Here is a 20,332-nt window from a genome sequence, read left to right as displayed (position 1 = left end):
TTACCAACACTAATTCTGATTTATCCAATAATCTTTATTCAATTCCTACTATATACAATGAAAGCATCAAGCTAGATTCTGAGAAGTAACCATGATGACTCATGCATCATCTGGCCATTAAAATCTTACAAATTTCTAGGTAAAATAATAGATGATTTACACCCTCATTCTTCAACACACAATCAAATACAATAAAAGACTGAATGTGACAAAGTAATTTACCAGGCTAAAGATACTTTAGAGAAAAATTATAGATAAGAAAAACTTTATGGTAACTGTGTAAAGCAAAACACAGGATGAAAACTCACTAATCTGCATTCTCTAAGATGCCAATCTCACAGTTATTTTAAAGCTCAAGTACTTTGTATAAAAAAATGTTTTGTAACTGTGAAGAGCTGTGAAACTTTCTTAACATGAGCTTCATCAGTAAGACTAATATTTGGTCAGTGGTTACTATAAAATTTGATGAGGAGCTTTTTTAAGAATATGTTGAATCAGCATTTGTAAAATGGAAATCATACATAGTTAGTAGGGTGTTTGCTGGGCTCCATTTACTTATTAAAACTTAGATAGGGTACTACTCAAAAAACCAAGTAACTATATTACAATGGTAGTGATTACTCAAACTACTTGCCTGTATTCTCTTACAGCGTAGAAAGAAAAAAATGAAAATTTTATATGATAGTTGAAATGTTTACCAGCTCCAAACTTTACCAACCATTTATAATAAATACAAATGTACATAACCCACACAGATACTATTATTTCATGTAGTATTCTTTAACATTTGGCTTAATAATTTTAATAATTAAGGCTTGCTTAGACAATTAACTGTGGGAAGGGGTTGTTTTATACAACATGATGAGCTGAATAAATGAAGTGTCCTGCTATGTGAGCCAAGCCAGGGCCTGGCAAACAGAGTCAGATTCAAAGTATTGATAGACAGATGCACAGTGGTGACAGAAACATTTTTTTAATCTCAACTAGGATAATAGTCACCCATTTCCCAAAATTCACCAACCTGCATCCTTTAACTATTATTATAGGTGCATTTTGATGGAAATTATATCTCAATTAAAAAGCATATCACTTTTGGAAGACAGAATGAAGAATTCTTGGGTAGTAAAAAAGTGGAAATGCAGAGTCTTCTTAGGGCAAAACAGGGTCAATAAATGACATAAAATTTTTTTTCCTGTCCTCAGCTAATCTCAGTGCTAAACACCCCAGTCAAGTAAGTGGGCTGGGAAAAGACATGCACAGACAGGCCTGAGAAATGGTGCTGGAACAGGCCCTCTGGATTTGGATTTCCTTATCTCTTGTTTAGATTCTACTCATCCTTCCTAGAATGAAGTAATCTAGGGACTCAACTCCTTAGGCATGAGACTCCCCTAGAATCACCCTTTCAGGGGTAGAGGCTGAGTTCACAAGACTATAACAAAAACCAGTGGTTTTAGCTCAGTTATCATGACTCCTACTCACAGTTTAATAATTACAAGCACACTGATCCCAGACCATATATAGGCATTCTAACATAAGGTAGACTGAAAAGAACCTTAGTATAAACATGAGATACTTACTCCACATGGGTTCTGATTGGTGCTGCTGGCTATGAGAAGATGCCTGGCTCACACCACAATGAAAATGAGCACCACCACAGCCTGCTGGCTAGATCAGCTGATGTTTGTACCAGGAAGTGTACAACCCTCTTATAGGCTGTGGGCTGACAAATGGTTTGCATATTGGCTATTTCAAGTAACACTGCTATAGTTGCTGATATTTTAATAAAACGTAGAAAACAGCAGAACATTCATTCAAAAATGATGTATTGAGCCACAGGGCATGTACTGATACTGGGCAGTAGCAGGGAAGAGGTAAGAAAATGACTAAGACAAGGTATCTACCTTTCTTTAGCACTACTAAATAAAGCACTACTACTATCACTGACGTCATCCTTATCAACCTTTCAGACTAGCATAATACCACATTCACGGTACCACATTTAGGGGATCTGACAATTGCCACAGTCCTTTTCTGGATATGTCAGCCTTTTGTAGAATAATGGGCATTTGAATGGTCTTTTTCCTAAGACATGAGGTGCATATGAAGTTGCATGTGTGAGATACCTCATTTGGTTAATGATCTCTTTCTTCTCTTTTCCTTTCTGGCAGAATCATTGATCAGAAGCAGAATGATAACAATAGAGCTCTCTGTGTAAAACCAAGCTTCAGCTTTTTAACTGCTTTGGAAAAATGACAATCTGATAATGAGCAGACAGACAGATGTGCGAGTTTTAGGCACCAGAGAATGTACAGAGTCCAAAAATGATTCCAATGTCTATTAAGATAGAGAGAAGTTTATAAAACTTGGAAAGTTCAAGAAAGCAGGGCAGATGGGAAGATGGACTCTCTGGACATGTCTCATTTGTCAAAAGCCCAATTAAAATAAGAGACCCAGGTGTAATCTGATCACTAAAGAATACAGATGGACAGTACTACTGTGTGATTGACAGGTCACTTTTATTAATGTACCCCAAGTTTGCACTAGCCATCTTGGCAGTCACATAAAGAACCTGCTGTCAACTAAAATTCCTAGGTCAATTTCCCATGAACTGTTGTTAAATCAAGTTTCCCTTATCCTGAACTTGAATAATTTTTTGCCCTCTAAATAATAGACTTCATTAAATTTCATCTTCTAATTTCCAACCACTGTTCCAGGTACTTATGCTCTGCTGTTTCCATGCTTTAGTCCTCTCACCTGTCCCCTTCCCTCCCTCTCTGTCCTCCTTTTTCCTCTCATCTCTCTTCCCCATCCATCCCTCCCTCACCTTTCTTTATGTATCAAATGTATTAACAATCCCTCCTCCAGAAATCTTATCACTGAATCACTGATATCTTTCAGATTATTTGATGCAATGCTAAATGTGTCCAAGTTCATGAAACAGCCAACCTGGAAGTAGAGACTGCATTATCTCATATCTGGGTAACTACAACTACCACTTCAGTGGTCTCCCTACCTGGAATCATTTCTACTTCATATCGATCCTCCAAACTTCTCTGACATCTTTCTAAAATACATAACTAATCACCCTTCTTTTAAAATTCTTCTAGTAACTCCCATCATCCACAGGGATAAGGTAATTGCTTGTCATAGGCACTCTGGGATGGGTTGCCACATGGCTCTCCCACCTCATCCTGCCCCTCCCGAGGTCTGCATTGAATGGCTGTGCCTTCATGCCTAGACCAGGCTCCTGTATTTGTCTGACAGTTCACTACATCTTTAAGAATGCAGTTCAACTATGACCACTTCTCCAAGGGGGAAGAATTAACGCACTATCTTCTATCTTCGGATTTCTGTGACATGTGCCAACCTCAGGTTCTAGAAATTCTCCTCCCCCGCCCATTGTGTTGTAGTTATTTCCCCCAAATTTTTGGTTTGTTTTGAATGATATACCCATCTAGTAGCACAATGTCTGGCACACAGAAGGCTCAAGGTAGTGTTCTTGAATGATTAAACTACTTTAGAACTGAAATTGACCCATAAAATACTGATGAAGTAGGGATGGGTAGACAGATGCCTACTGAGTTTATATCCTCTTAGATTACAAGATTTCATTCTGTTTGTGAGGATGGGGCTTTTAAATACCTTCTGTTTGTGAGGATGAGGCTTTTAAATACCTTATGTAAATTCACATATATTGTTTCTATAATACCTCCGATCTTCCTAAAATTTCTAAACTTCAAAGGGAAAAAAAGGCAGCAAACTCTCTCTTTCACAATGATGGAAAATGGAAGCTACACAAATAGCAAGAGTAAAGTAAAATGGAAAGAACTCTGATGGATTTAGGGAACTTGAGTCAGTGAATGGTGAATGGATAATGAACTCACTTTTGTCAAAGTAGTTACAGTCTTAATCCAGTTACTTAAATTCTTCAATCTTTAGGTGTTTTTTTTTTTTTTCTCATGGATAAAAAATATTTTTGAAGTAAATAATCTCCAAGTTTCCTTCTGGTCCTAAGAATTCAAAGTTATTTAACACAGAGAATCTGGTTTGTGGGGTCTTAGGTAGAGACCATGGTGAGGAGTTTCCTCTGCTGGGAAAGGATTATAGGGCCACTAGGGATGAGTGCACCATGAGATGGAGACCTTGGGTGTAACAGAACTTTTTATGATATGGCAACTGGCTGGCAGAGAATTACATTGCCAGGAAATAAGTGCTTACCCTTTTAATAGAGGACAGGAATTACCCTTGGTTTCTATTCCTGAATATAACAATAACAATATGTTTTAACTCCTCATAACCCTTAAGTGCCAACAGACTACAAGTGCTTCCTGCTACCAAAGTAAAGTGAAATCCAGCACAGGAAAATCAGTTTTACCCTGTGGGTGTCATCTCATTATTTTTATTTTATTGGCTTAAAGTTGCTTATTTGGGAAAACTGTTAATAACTGTTTTGCCTATGTGCAAAGAAGTATGAATGGGCAAAGGACATGCACAGAAGCAACAATGCATTAACAGTCTCGCATGCATTTGGATTTTTATAACAGCAAATATTTTGGGTGACCTTCATATTAAATTCAATGGACAGAAACTGATATTTGACAGTAAGAACAGAATGAAAAAAAATGGTGGGGTCAGGGAGGATTAGTTAACCACAAACTAAGAGGCAAAAGCTTGTAGGGAGGGCAGATGATTGGCATTTCAGGGACTGAAACATTAGAACAATTCTATTCCAAATGCTAGAATGAATCTGTGAGGGGTACCTAGAAGTATCTATTTTTAGCGTGTGGATTCTCAGAGATCTTTGTTTTTGACAACACTCTGCCTTGACTGGGAGCATGTGCTAGAGAGCCTGTCTATCACGGAGACAGGAGCTGAGACAGGAATGCTGAGAGTCCAGCAGAGTCAGCATCACTCCTTATAGATATTTCTATCAGTGTTAACATTTAATTCAAACCATGAGAGGTTGAAGCTCTAGAGACATTTTTAGGACTCATCCTGTCATTAGGAGGTGAGAAATGCAATCAGAAAAAAAAAAAACAACCTACAAAAGCACAGCATGATCCTTTTCCTTCTGAGTTGACTATAGTTTCATGTTACAGTTTTGCAGAACAGGCTCACTTTGGAGGGTGCCTTGATATATTTAGCCTTCTGAGCCAATCCCCCAGATCTCTGTCACAGGGGCTCTCCCAAAACCATCATTACCAGTCACAGCTCTCCCTGAATCAAGTCAACTTTCAGCATCAGTTCTACATGATGGCCATCATCATTTTGTGACCACTAATGATATAATTTGCTAAGTGGGAGGAGAAGTAGGGATGGTACTGGTATTGCTAAAAAAAAAAAAAAAAATGATCAAGGGTTTTGTAGATCACTAGAAGGAAATTAGGTAAGTCATAGTTGATGTTTAGGAAAAAGCAGCTATAGGACTTGAAGTAGTGAGTTCCATTCAGAGAAGCAACCACTAAGTCTTGGGTATGATTTCAGAAAAACCAAGAAAGAAAAAGGCAAATATTAAAGGCAGGTGAGAAACAGTGGAAGAAAGGTCAAGACCTTTCTTGAGGTCTTACAGTGAGCCTCCATGCAGTGAGGCTTCCATGAACATCTCCCATGACACCTGTCCAGCTGATTATTTTTGAAAAAGAAGATACATAAAAAATGAACATGACAAAAAGAATACAAGATTTCCTGCTTTGGTAGAAGCTGTTTTTATATTATGGAAATGTAAAAATCATATCCCATATTATTTCTCCAGTGAGCCAAGCCCTGCACTGAATGACCAGAACACTCATACTCCAGCACCCAGACAGCAGAGGGGAGATGGCCCCTTCCCTGTGCGAACCAGCCCGCCCAGGCTGAACACTTACCTGGATCTTGCCTCAGTGGGGAATGATGGGTCACCAGCAGAGAGGCTTGACTGTCGAGGAGAGGAGTGGGACATGGTAGGCATTTGCTTTGGGGACCTTGGCACATCACTGAAGGAGCAGTCTCCTGCAGAGAGTGGGAAGGAAGACGAACTCTCCACCTTTGGGGGCGGATCCTGGGCTTGCTCGGGGGTGCTCCGCTCTCGATCTCGTCTTTGGTTCTCCACATTAAGCAGCACCTCTGTGTGGGAAACACCATCACTCCCGTGGAGGCCATAGTCCTTGGATTCAGCCACATAGGTCCTGAACCCCATGATCTCAGTCCTAGGGTATGGAGAACTCGAATCTTTGCTTGACTCTTCCCATTTGTCACTTTTTCCTCCCCTTTTCTCTACTGCATCGGGATCTTTCCTGGACTTGGCATATCGAGCTGGAGATTCAGAGTCAGCTTCAGAATCCAGAGTGAGCCCATATTTTTCTGCCAGCTGCCGTCTCCTCTCTGCTTTGTACCTCGCAATCCTTTCAGCCTTGGATTCAAGCCCCTGGGTGTCCATGGTACCTGAACCACAGGATGAGTCACCATGGATGCCTGAAGTTTCTGTGCAATGCTTGGACTGAGTCTGCTTCTCTAAAGAAGAATCGGAAGTGTCTTCCTCTTCATTTGATCGGCCTACAAGAAGATCACATGGATGTTGACACAGTAAAGACACATTCACTCTTCTCTGTCCTACACACAATGCACACTGAAGCACCCATCTTGGGAAGGACCAGTTTCTCACGTGGCCAGTGACCAAGGACTTACCTGAGGTGCTGAAGATCTGTGGTGAAATATACAAAGCATGAGTGTTCTACAGGTTCCCCAAGCTGAGAAAACCACAGCCTCAACTAAAGCTCAGTCCCTCACTCCTAGAGCTCCTCATTCTTGCTGCTCAGAGTTTATTTCCCCTATTTATTTTCTTTGCTTTTGAGTTTAATATTTCATGTGTGAGGTCAGAGGACTAGTTCAGAGCCCTCTGGAAAAGATAAAAGATATCAAACTTCTGTAATTTGACAAGTGACAGATTGTGGTTTCAGGATCTGATAGTAACCATAACAATAAAGACCCATATCAATAATCACCAGGTTGTTTTTCCTTTTTACAGAAGTGACTTTTTTTAACTGAGCACTCATGCTTGATGTAGACTATCTCTAACAGGAAAACATGGGAGGTAAAAGCTCAAATCACCATAATCATTAACCTATATCAATGAAGTGTTAATATGCCAAGCATTTCTGCATATTCCATCTTCTCTTTTATATAACTTTTTCTTTTTTTTTTACATGAAATAATTCTCCTTATAGTTATATAATGTTATATATTAATTAATGTATTATATGTAAAACATCTCCCTATATTTGGAAATTTTGAAGGCATCTTTTTTTTTAAGACTTACTAATATTCTATCCACCAGGAATTTCACAATTAACTTAACTCTTCTCATATTGATGGATATTTAAGTCTTTCCTAACTTTAAATCAGTCTGATTTTCTGATTACCACCACAACAGCAAAAAGTAAGTACCTTTACCAAAGAACACATCATGTTAAGATACTGCTAGATTGTCAAATTAATTTTACACTCAAATTAAATTTACACTTAAATTTGCAATATGTGCTCTCCCTCACAGTTTTAATTTTAAGAAATTTCATTTTCTCATGACAAAAATGAGAGTAGATGTATTTAAATTATTTATTATCCATTTGCGTTACTATCCCTTCCTTCTCGGCAATACCTGGTCGTGTTTACTGTTCTATAGTCTACTTTTTCACGGTGTCATTTTTATTGGTTGGTGTCAACTTTTAAAGGAATATCCTTCCTTTTTCTTATTCAAGAGTATTTTCAAACTCACTTGCCTAATTTTTTATGCAATGTTTACATAAGATTTTCTTTGGAATACAGATGCTGGTATGCAGTCAAGTCAACTGAGGTGGTCATTTGTGATTTCTCCAGCTTTTTCTGGGCTTTGAGAGTCCTTTTCCATCTAACCTAAATGAAATAATCATCTATATTTTTATGTTTTATTATTTTTTTTTAAATCAATGATGTGATTAACTGGACCTTATTGTTGTGTTTGGTAGGAAGTGAGAAGAAGGAAACATCTTTTCCCTCAATCCACTGCTTTTCCATTTCCCCAAACCATTTTATCATGTAAATTTTCTTTTTCTCACTAATGAGTAATGTTTAAATAATCATGAAGTATATCAGTTAACATTATAAATATATAACATATAACATTTTATTAATATTTATATATATTAATTTTATCAATATAAATTTTGGTACTTGTCTATTCTTGACTTTCCATGTGTGTAATTAAAAAAATTAGTTCTTTAATGACAATAGAAGATCATAAAATGCAGAGATAAGAAAGTTGATTGCATCATGAAGTGATATCTACAGCCCACTATGGGGAAGAAACTAGAAAAACTGGCTATAAAAAGCAGCAAAGAGAGCCATAGGGGCAGGGACTGGGGTAGAAGAACCAGGCTTAAATGCGTCATCCTTCCCCATAGTCAAGGTGAATACTTGCTGCCCCTGACGATCAAGGAAAAGCTAAGTCACTTTTTTTTTTTTAGCTAAGTCACTTTGGACATGTTTAATATGAAATAAATTTGTAATGAACTGAAAATTACATACATTAAAATAATTTAAGTAGGTGTTTATTACAAAACCCTACTCATTTTAGGTCTAGGTTTGCCCTTAGTGTTCCCTACTGAAAGCAGTTCTGCCTTGCGTTTGGCAACCGGGGTGTTCTATTTAAACCAATAATAAGAGGAACACCTCTGTTAAAAGAGAGACAGTGAGTCCCAAATGGTATCACTTGTGCTAAGGTTTATATGACCAAACTAAAACTTACTAAGTAACTTACGTTTTAACTTCTCCCAGAAATGTAACCTTTAACTGGATAATCTGGAATTACTTGATAGGAAATAATAAGGTAATCTGTCTGATAGACCCCTTTTATTCCCATCGGAAGGTGACTTTGCCTGAAGTAATCCTCTTCTTTGCTTTCTCTGCCGCCTTTCTGTCTATAAAATCCCTCCACTTTAGATAGCTCTTCAAAGCTCCTTCCTCCTTGTTCGATGGGATGCTGCCCAATTCTTGAATTGTTAGAAAACTGATTCAATCTTTAAATTTACATGGTTAAAAAAACAGCAAATAAGAGACTCTGAAATGTTTTCAGGCAGTAGGATATTATATATAGAAATCCTGAAGAATCCACCAAAAAGTTATTACAAACAACAGAGGAATTCAGCAAAGTGGCAGATTACAAAATCAACATACAAAAATCTAAGTCTTTTTACACATAAACAAGAAACAAAAGAAATTAAGAATAATTCCACTTATAATGAGGCATAAAAACATACAATTCAATGATAAAAAAGTAATTAACTCAATTAGTAAATGGGCAGAAGACATGAACAGACAATTCACCGAAGGACCCTGTTACAAAACTATTGGTGGGAGCGTAAACCAGTGCAACCTTTATGAAAGCCATCTGGATTTACTTTAAGAATCCAAAAATGGAAACACCATACTACCCACCATTCCCATTCTTGGGCAGACCTCCAAAGAATATGAAGCCATGGATGTCTTCATATTTTGTCGAACAAAACCCCACGTGTTCCACAATGTTCATAGCATTAATCACAACAGCCTGCACATGAAAGCTGCCTAATGTCTACTGATGGACAACTGGATCAAGAAGATGTGGTATAGCCACACCATGGAGCACCATACAGCCATAAAAAAGGTGAAATGCGGCCATTCTTGACAAAATGGAGGTAGTTTGAGAAAATTGCATGTAGTAAAGCAAGGCAGCACAATAAAAACAAATACTGGACAAATGCATAGCAGACAATTTGAAAACACAAAACACTTCCAAAAATCAGCGGACATCAACAAATACTATTGAAGACTCTGAGGTTAAAAAGGATGGTCAAGGGAAATGGGCGAGGGTATATAGGGAAAGTGGTGGGAAAAAATTACAGATGACTACTGAAAATAGCAAAAACTTCTGTGCTTGGATAAAAGTATTAGTGGAAGGTCCATGTAAACATAAATAAATCAATAAATTTACCTGGTTGAGCTGTTTTTAAACGTGTCTTATTTAGTCCCTTTAGCAAACAAAACCTCTACTAAGAATCTCTGTTGAAGAGGAAGTCACAATTCCTGCCACACTTGAGGTCCCAGGCTAAGGGGGAAAATGACTGGTTATGAATTACCCAGCAGTGTGCCAAGGGGAGTCATCTTTTACTGCCTTGATACCAGAGGAACAGTCTGGCATGAGGAAGGCAGAACTGACATATGTGTTGAGGGTTTTAACGAATACATGTATTTATTAAATAATTTTACCTACATAATTCATTTTTGTGGAATATATTGTTTTCCAGTACGACCAGGCAGAAGCCCCTCCAGGAGCCTGCCTGAATAGGGGCGGGTGGGCACCCTTGCTCACCAATGTGGGGGCTGGCTGGGTCCGTGGCTCGCATGTATCTGGGAGTGTCTTCTTCCAGCAGGCGATGAGTGACTAACCCTGTGCAGCTCTGCAAGAGGATAGGTTGGGCATCACTTTCAATTCCTTCCAAGCGCCTGGCAATTCTTTCTTTTCTGTGCAAGACACCAAAAAAGGCATAGTGAGCAGTAGGAATCAATCCTAAGAGAAAACTGAATACTGCTTTGCCAAGCTCTTCTACTTCTTAATTATTTATAATAAATATCTTACCTTTTCATTTCTAAAAATTCTTTTCTCTTTGGCTCAAAGATTTTTCTTAATTCTGCAACTAAAGCAAATAAATATATAAAAATATAGTCCAGTATTTAGTAGTCATCATTTATTTAATTCACTCATGCAAAATTTATCCATCCAGCCATCTATATTTTTTTGAACTCATATTTTTGTTCTTAGATCCCACACAAGTGATACAAAAAACTAACAAAGTTCAGGCTTCCCTAGAGATTGTCTTCCAGTAGGGGAGGCAGATTGCTAAATGAATAAGTATAAACCTCCATCCTCACTCCCACACGCACACATCGCAGGTCAAGCTAAGAAGTAAAACCATGAAGGTAAAGAGACAGAGTGACAGGAGTGAGTTTTATTTCATCCACAGAAGTCAGAGGTGGCCTATCTCATTTATTTTTAAGTTTTATTAGGTTTAACAAAGTATTTTAAGCTTTTCAATATGGAAAACTACAAACATCTGCAAAAGTAAATACCAGTCCCTATGAACCCCACATGCCCAGCAGCAAGCCACAAAATCATAAACTCACACCACTTGTCTATTTCATGCTGTCATTTACCTGTAAGTATGTGCAACTACCTGGTTGTTTCCAGTTGTACCTAACGCAGCATATCTTGGTTAAATACAATTTAGATTAATAAAGTTCCTAAGTCTTCCCTTACAGCCTTTAACTGGGAGGAAATGCTAATAGTCGCCTTGCAATAACTGAAGCGGATGATGGATATAGTAATAACCCTAACTTTTCTGGCAATGATGGTTGATCAGATAAATATTTTGCTGACATTTGGGTCTCATGTGATACTGACCAGAAGAATATTATGAAGATGCCAAACAACTGTTGTTGGGGAAAATGGAAAAATTTGGTGGAGAATAAAAGTCCCCTCTTCTTGCTTCCTCCTCAGTAAATGAATTCATAAGGGTTCATTTGAGTTCCTCCTTTTGAGGACCCCGGAAAGGGTGGGAGAGGGAAGGGAGCTGCCGATAGTCCCATCCCAAAGAAGAGGGTATGAATACATGAAATTCAATTTTCAGCTGCTTCAACATCCATTTTTATTCTTTTAAAAAGTGAACACACTTAGTAATAAGGCAAAACCACACACACACAAACACACACACATTTATATTGTCTTTTAATTGTGTTCAAAGACAGGAGTCATGTTTTATTTTAAAATGATGGCTACCTTAAAATTTTAGTTGGATTGACTTTTGTTAACAAGAGTTGGCCTCAAAAAAGTCTTTCCCAATTGGCCTCCAAGGATCCAAAGCAGCTGGAGGCAGAGGTGTGTTTGCTCTGCAATGTTAACCAAGTTCCTATTTAGAAGTCAAGGACACAATAATAAAGGTGCATCCTGTTCTGCCTTTTGAAGAAGTCTGTCTAATAATAGCTTAACAATAAGCTTTAGTGAGATTATAGTGATAAAACTTTAATGGGAGATTGTGTATTTTGAAAATATTTTCAAGAATAATAAAAACCAAAGAGTATCAATTTATTTAAACACCATGCAGGAGAAAGGAGCTGTAATTTTTATAGGCCTGTTGAAAAAGCTAATGAAACCACATTCCAAGAATACTCTGAAAGGTAAGTCTTAAACCAGTGCCTCAATCCCTTAACTGAGAAACAGAGTGTATTTATTAATAGGGCGCTGAGTAAAATGGCACCTTTTCGCCTCCAAAAGCTTTTGCTTTTTTTCCTCCAAAATAATTTCAACTAGGTTTGCTATGGTCTGAATGTGCCTTCTCCCTAAAATTCATATGGTGAAATCCTAGCCCCTAAGATGATAGTACTAGAAGGTGGGGAGCTTTGGGAAGTGATTAGGCTTTGCTCTCATAGTTGGGATTAGTGAGTGACCTTATATAAAAAAAAGGGCTCCTTGACCCCTTCCCTCATGTGAGAGTAGGAGGAGAATTTGGCCATCTGCAGCTGCAAAGAGGATCCTCACCAGGACCTGACCAAGCTGGCACAGCACTACAGCTATGAGCAATCCACTTTTGCTATTTATAGGCTGCCCAGTCTCTGGTATTTTTCTATAGTAATCCAGATGGACTAAAACAGAATAAATATAAAAATATGAATGTGATACACACGGAGCAGCATATTACCTCCATTGGGAAAATTTAAGATATGCTTTGGTTCTAACTTGAGACTGAAATCTATTCATTTCATTAAATTTTCAAATTTTGTTATAAATTATGCAACTAAAGACATCTTTAAAAATTCCAGCAGTTGAGCTCTCCTGCCCGCCTGTGACTATGCAGGAGTTTGTTTTCACAATCCTTTTTTCCCTTTGCAAAGAGAGCAGCAGTGACAGCTCAGCTGCCCACCCCTGCAGGTGCCTCTCTTTTTTTCATTCTCCTTTTCCAAAGAAAGCTGTCCTTTTAAAATGGGGGAGGGGGTTTCCAGCAGTGCAATGACAAAGCTAAGCAATAAGTTGCTTTCTTACATGCTGTATTTCCCAACTTCTCAAAGGAAGTGTCAACTAGGAAACTATGCAAACACTCTACCCACAACAAACTGTACATTCCCTAGTGCCATTACCACTCTGCTTCAACAGTCTGCAAAGATTGGTAATATGAGCAGGCTGACAGTCAGCATAGAGCTCATCATAAAAATTGAACCCCAAGAAGCCTGGGCAGTGAGAGAAAAGAGCAAGGACAAGTCAAGTTATCCTGCTGTCCTTGGAGACCTCTCTTTCTTGACAAAACAAGTTGGGCAACCCACCGTGAATATGTCATCTAACAGCCATTCACTGCTGGCGATTAGAAGTCTCAGGGCAGCGATCAGACATACAAGGAGTACCTCATCGGGGTCAGACTCAGAATGTTGGTTCTGGTATAGATCAAGTTCACCCTGGGGGTGCTGATGGCCTTTGAGTGGGAAATTGTTTTGTTGTGCACTCTGCACAACAGGATGCTGGGTGGCCCTGCCTCTCATACTAGTTGCCAAATACCCCAGTTGCTATGACACAAAACTGTTCCCATATATTTCCAAAGCCTTCTTTGGGATGGTACTGTGATAGAATGAGAACCACTGATCCCATAGAAAGGTTTCAAATAGGCAGCCTGCCTGCTAGATAGTCACACGAAGGTTATTCCAGTGACAGGCATAGTGGTCCATCACCACACTCTTTTTAAGCCTAGATTCAAACTTATACTATTTTAAGTCTATAACCTCACAGTCTTTAGCACTATCTAATGTATAATCTCTATACAGGTAATCTTTCGATTATGTGTTCATGATCCACAGTTAATGGAAGTCCCTTTGGGGAAAAAACATAGATCATTTAAGCATTCAATTTCCCAGAAGCAAGAATCACTCACTAAATGAACAGAAACTTCCATAAATTTGAAAACAAACAAAACTCTAAGCTATTAAAATGTATAATCAGTTACTGCCTTTAACATTATGTTGCCAAAACTTGATAATACCATTAATCTGTCTGTTAAGACGAAAAATGAGAAGATTGCTGGTAATACAGGGTCTTGCCAAACACATGTGCCCAAATTCACAAAGGGCAAAACAAAGTCTATGATATGAGACTAGGGAATTTATTTTTTCCACCACCATCCCTCTACATCCTGCTTTCTCCTTCAGTCTCCCTTTTAACCTCCGACCCTTCCCAGTGTTTGTTGATATCCACTGGTTTTTGGAAGTGTTCTGTCTGCTATGTAAATGTCCGGTAATTGTTTTTATTGTTTTGACTTGCCTACTACACAATTTCTCACACACCCTCCATTTTGTCAAATGTATCAAGAAGTTGTGGTATATTTATGCAATGGAGTACTACTCAGCCATCAAAAAAGACAAACTCATGCCATTTGTGGCAATATGGATGGAGCTGGAAGGGATCATGCTAGCTAAAATTAGTCAGAAGGATAAAGATAAATATTGGATGGTCTTACTTATATGTGGAATATAGAGAAACCAAACAAAAAGTCAAGAAAAAAGTCAAAACTACCAAGCTGACCATAGAACTGAGGCACACAGCAAAGAAGGGATGGGAGGGAGGCCAAATAGGGAGGGATGAACACAAGGGAATATGGTGATGGCTCATGGGTGATATACTGCATGTGCATCTGTACCAATGAAAACACTAAGTCATTGAACATGTGAACACCTACTTGTAGAAGGAGAGAGGATTAAGGTATAGTCTGCACCTGGTATGTATCAGCCAGCAGGGAGCAACCCGCTGTTTAAGTGTAAATGCCATAACATTGGGAAGTGTCAAGAGGCTGGAAGGAGTGGGAGTGGTTGATTACGAGTAGCATTCACTGATCTTGGAAAGGTAAGGGTAGGAGAGAAATGGGGTTGGGTTGATTCTATCATCCATCTCTCATTCCCCCAATCAGCCTTAAGAAAAAACTTAACAATTCCTAAAATGAAAAGGAAAGATCATGCAAAAAGGTGAGGATAAAAAAATGCAAGAGGGGTACTTTCATTAAGGTCAATTATTGTTTTAGATAATGAGTACTCACAAAGAAGCGTGCAAGCTGGAGGTTAGTGCGAGAGTTTTCCTCAAAGAAAATCAGATTATTACAATACTATATGCCCAGGACACTGGTTAAGCATTTAGAAAAATTCTTACCTTTAGGAAGTACAATTAAGAGCTTAGTATCAACTCCTCTTCTGTGGTTAGTAAGTTGCTCTTTATCTTCAAGCAAGAAATCTTTCTGAAAGCTGAAAATTATTTCATTAATAAAATATTTCAAGTTGATTTAAATGCAGGTAAATGATAAGTGAAAAAAATGCAAACATAAACTTTATGTTATTTTTATAAATAATGACATTTGTGCATGTAGATTACAAGTAAAAAGGTTTTTTAGGGAGTTAATTTATTTATATTATGCTAATATGATACTTTTGTGTCACTAAGTAATCATTATCAGCACAGGCTGGTGGCATGGTATAGGGTGCTGAAACATTCCTGAACTCAGGTCTTGGTCAAAATGACAACCTTCATTTTGATTTTTAGAGCCATCGATTTTTGCTTTGTCTAAGCTGGGATCAATCACTCAACCTTTCTGTGCTTGAATTTCTTCCTCTCAGAAAACCAGCAACTTGTCTAGGTGATCAACATGCTTTCTTCCAGTGTTAAAAAATCATAATAAAGTAACAAATGCTCTCAAACAACCAAGAAATCAAAGCTTGGCGAACAGGTCTGAAAGAATCATAAAAACTTGTCTTGGGAAAAAAGAGGAAATGAAAGGGGGAAGAATAAAGGAACAGAGCACCTATATAGACTTTCTTATTGACTCAGCATATTCCAGGTATTATTATCTTAATTATCTTCACAAGATCCCATGAGGTATAAACTGAATAGTGATGTGGTGGCAGACATTTAACAACTGGCTCCTTTTTCTTGCTCACTTCTCTCCCAGACAAAGTGCCTGCCTTGCAGTATTAGCTCTCAGTATGGTAAATTTCAAGGTACCCACAGGGGCTCATTGAGCTCAAAGTTGAAGAGAAAAGCATACTTGCTAGGATGAGGTGGCAGGTGTGTGCCGGTTCTAGCACACCACTGAAGCTACTAACATCCTAATTTTACAGATTAGGAAACTGTGAGATGATTTGCCCAAGGACACATATTTGGCAACAAGAGTACACAAGGTACAAACTAGCTCCTGCTCTAACACTATGCACAGTTGTCCCAAGTGTGTTGTACCCACATCTCCAAGGTCTTCCCTGGGAATGTGCCAGCAGCTTGGTAAGACAGTGAGCTGCTACCTTGGAAAAAAAAACCCAAACCTAAGAAATCAGGGAACTAATATTCCCCAAAGGCAGAATCACCTCCAGCAAGGTGAACAATGGGCTGAAGAATGTACCCCATATAAAGCTGACCTTCCCCATGAATAAGTATCTTTACTCTGCAAGGGTACATTTCCAGAGGCTGAGAAAATGACTGCAGAAAGTATGCACGTGACATGTAAATCTAAGTGCAATACACCAATAATCCTACCTTCCTAGAACCAAGCTCATCAGAAATCTTAATTATTGCTTATAAATGTAGTATGGTTTATTTCCATAAACATGAGTTCCATATTTTAGTATTATTTAGTAAAATGTCTTTAGAAAAAGAAGTCTTTATAAACCACACTCCAGATGTCTCAAGATCCTGGACACCGACTTAGGTCAGAAACTCAGTGATAGCACTAACTTCTAACTAGTGAATGACAGTGCAGTGACTAGTCTTTTCAGCGTTTTATTTAGATGCATCATGACGAATAAATTTCTGCTAAGGAATGCTATTTTAATTTTATTGATTGATCAATTGCTATTTAAACATTTGATAAGTTTTGTACTTTCTTTGAAAACTCCAGAAAAAGATTATATTAAAATGAAATGATGCAATCCTTGAAATATTCAGCTTCCCAGGCTGACCGTTATGTATAAATTATTATGTTTTAAAAAATATACATCTGTAGGTTTTTACTCCCCCTTTGTTATGCTTACCAGTAAGCTCAATGAAACTACTAATAAAGACAAAGACATTCTCTCTTAAACATTTTGCTGAATTTTACATAGTGGGGTTCACAATCATCACTGGACACCTGCTATTTCAAATGCACTTACTTTCTTGAAAAAGCTACAAATAGTGTCACACCAATATACAGTACAGCCTACGTAAGGTTGGTTAGAAACCAAGGGAAAACCAAAATGCTGTCAGAAAAATCTCATGTTTAACAGGGCTTACTGAAAATACTATTCCCTTGCCCTGAATTCTCTCCTTTCCACACTTTTTCCATCCTGACTGAGTCTTGCTCCTGATCTGGTCCTCAGTTTCATGGTCATTTTCTCCAGGAAGAATCCCTGACCACTGTATTTCCTACCTGGCACCAAATCTGTAACATACAGTATTTCCTTTACGGTACTGTTTTTCTGTCTGCACATATTCAAGTGTTTTATTAAAAGCATTGATTTTTTTTTTTTTTAATTTTTTCTTTTACCATTTCTTTTTTTTTTTTTTTTAATAATAAATTTTATTTTTATATTCCACATACAATTGCAGCCCCCCCATTCTGACCCAATCCCTCCCCTCCCGCCCTCACCCCCCAAAAAGTGTCTCTGGTTCATAGTTTTTTGTTGATTTGATTTTCACTTTCTTATAGTTATTCATTTTCCTGGTCCCTTATTTAAGTTTTCTAGATTCCTGCTATGAGTGAGACCATCCGGTATTTTCTTTTTCTTTTTGGCTTATTTCGCTGAGCATGATCCCTTCCAGCGCCATCCATGTTGCTGCAAATTGCATGTGTTTATCTTTTTTGAATGCTGAGTAATATTCCATGGTATATATGTACCACATCTTCTTGATCCAGTCATCGATTTTTGGGCATTTGGGTTGTTTCCAAAGCTTAGCTATTGTAGACAGTGCTGCTATAAACATAGGGGTGCAGGTGTTCTTTGGAATTGATGTTTCTGTGTCCTTTGGGTAAATACCTAGGAGTGGAATTGCTGGATCATATGGAAGCTCTATGTTTAGTAGGTTCAGAAATCTCCACACAGCTTTCCACAGTGGTTGGACCAGTTTGCACTCCACCAACAGTGCAGAAGAGTTCCTTTTTCTCCACACCCTCGCCAACATTTGTTGTTGCTAGTTTTTTAATATGTGCCATTCTCACTGGTGTAAGATGGTATCTCATGGTAGTTTTGATTTGCATTTCCCTGATGACAAGTGATGTTGAACATTTTTTCATATGCCTGTTGGCCATTTGCATTTCCTCTTCAGAGAAGTTTCTTTTTAGCTCTTCTGCCCATTTTTTGACTGGATTATTTTCTTTGTTGTTGTTGAGTCTCATCAGCTCTTTGCAGATTTTTGTGATCAGTCCTTTATCATTAGTGTTGGGTGCAAAATGTTCTCCCAGTTGGTGGGGTTTCTCTTTGTTTTGTTATTGTCTCTTTTGCTGTGCAGAAGCTCTTTAATTTGATGTAGTCCCAGCTGTTTATCTTCGCCTTCACTATCACTGCTTTGGGTGATGTGTCTGTAAAGATGTCTTTGATGTGCAAATCACGTAGTGTTTCGCCACATTTCCTTCTATGTATTTTATGGTTTCAGGTCTTATGTCTAATTCTTTAATCCATTTTGAGTTGATTTTTGTGTATGGTGTGAGGTAGTGGTCAAGCTTCATTCTTTTGCATGTAGCGACCCAGTTTTCCCAGCACCATTTATTGAACAAACTTTCTTGCTCCAATGCATAGTCTTTGCTCCTTTGTCAAAGATTAGTTGACCATAAATCTGTGGGTTTATTCTGGATTTTCTATTCGATTCCATTGGTCTGTATGTCTGTTCTTGTTCCAATACCATGCAGTTTTGATGATTATGGCTTTGTAGTATAGTTTGAAGTCTGGGAGTGTGATGCCTCCATTCCCTTCTTTTTTTTTCAGGAGAGCTTTGGCTATTCGGGGTTTTTTGTGATTCCATATGAATTTCATCAATATTGTTCTATTTCTTTGAAGAATGACATTGAAATTTTGATTGGAATAGCATTGAATCTGTATATTGCTTTTGGAAGGATGGCCATTTTAATAATGTTTATTCTTCCAATCCATGAGCAGGGGATGTCTTCCATTTCTTTGTGTCTTCTTCTATTTCTTTTAACAGTGTTTTATAGTTTTCTTTGTATAGGTCCTTTACCTCTTTTGTTAGATTTATTCCCAAATATTTGATTTTTTTTGTTTCAATAACGAAAGGGATGGTTTTTTGATTTCTTCTTCTTCAGATTTATTGTTTGTGTATAGGAAGGCTACTGACTTTTGCGTGTTGATTTTGTATCCTGCCACTTTACTGAACTGATTGATGAGTTGAATTAGCTTTTTCTGTGGAGTTTTGGGGTTCTCTATGTATAATATCATATCGTCTGCAAATAGTGATAGTTTGACTTCTTCTTTTCCTATTTACATTCCTTGTATGTCTTTCTCTTGTCTTATTGCTCTGGCTAGGACTTCCAGTATTATATTGAAAAGCAGTGGTGAGAGTGGACATCCTTGTCTTGTTCCAGATCTTAATGGAATTGCTTTCAGCTTTTTCACCATTGAGAATGATACTGGCTGTTGGCTTGTCATAGATGGCCTTTATGATGTTGAGGTATGTTCCTTGTATCCCAAGAATTTCAAGGGCTTTTATCATGAATGGGTGTTGCACTTTGTCGAAAGCTTTTCTCAGCATCTATTGATATTTCATATGGTTTTTATATTTCTTTTGTTGATGTGTTGGATAACGTTGATGTGATTTTCGGATGTTGAAACCATCCTTGTGTCCCTGGAATGAATCCTACTTGGTCGTGGTGAATTATCTTATGGATACATGGTTGGATTCTGATAGCTAAAATTTTATTGAGGATTTTGCATCAGTGTTCATTGGGAGATTGGCCTGTAGTTTCCCTTTTTGTGTTGTCCTTGTTCGGTTTTGGTATTAGTGTAATGTTGGCTTCATAGAACGTGTTTGGTATTCGTCCCTTCCTTCTCAATTTTTTTGGAGAAGTTTGTGAAGGATAGGCACTATTCGTCTCTGAATGTTTGGTAGAATCATTTGTAAATCCATCAGGTCCTGGGCTTTTGTTTGGGGAGTTTTTTGATTACCATTTCAATTTTCGCTAATTGTAATTGGTCTGTTTAGGTGTTCTATTTCTTCTTTATCTAGCTTTGGGTGATTGTAGAGTTGTAGGAATTTGTCCATCTCCTCTAGATTGTTAAACTT

The 20,332-nt window shown here is 37.9% G+C and overlaps 1 protein-coding gene across 1 annotated transcript; it reads right to left on the bottom strand.

The window, feature by feature from the left end:
* Window positions 1-3,200: 3,200 nt before the first annotated feature.
* LOC119243955 (supervillin-like) lies at window positions 3,201-15,342 on the bottom strand. Its single transcript, XM_037509768.2, has 4 exons — window positions 15,227-15,342; window positions 10,628-10,685; window positions 10,361-10,512; window positions 3,201-6,531 (listed from the first exon to the last, which is right to left on the bottom strand). The coding sequence occupies exons 2-4, from the start codon at window positions 10,633-10,635 to the stop codon at window positions 5,861-5,863; spliced, it is 831 nt and encodes a 276-aa protein (XP_037365665.1). The 5' UTR covers window positions 10,636-10,685; window positions 15,227-15,342; the 3' UTR covers window positions 3,201-5,860.
* Window positions 15,343-20,332: the final 4,990 nt, after the last annotated feature.

The sequence above is a fragment of the Talpa occidentalis genome, unplaced genomic scaffold (assembly GCF_014898055.3).
Source record: "Talpa occidentalis isolate TD23 unplaced genomic scaffold, MPIMG_talOcc4v2.1 talOcc4.1353, whole genome shotgun sequence".
Lineage (NCBI taxonomy): Eukaryota > Metazoa > Chordata > Mammalia > Eulipotyphla > Talpidae > Talpa > Talpa occidentalis.
The sequence above is the reverse complement of the archived record's forward strand: the minus strand, read 5'-3'. Positions and strand labels throughout refer to the sequence as shown.

Excerpts from the sequence above, each read along its gene's own strand:
- LOC119243955 (XM_037509768.2), bottom strand. Across the intron at positions 6,532-10,360 it reads CCCAGCCAGCCCCCACATTG|GCCGATCAAATGAAGAGGAA; the intron begins GTGAGCAAGGGT and ends ATCTTCTTGTAG.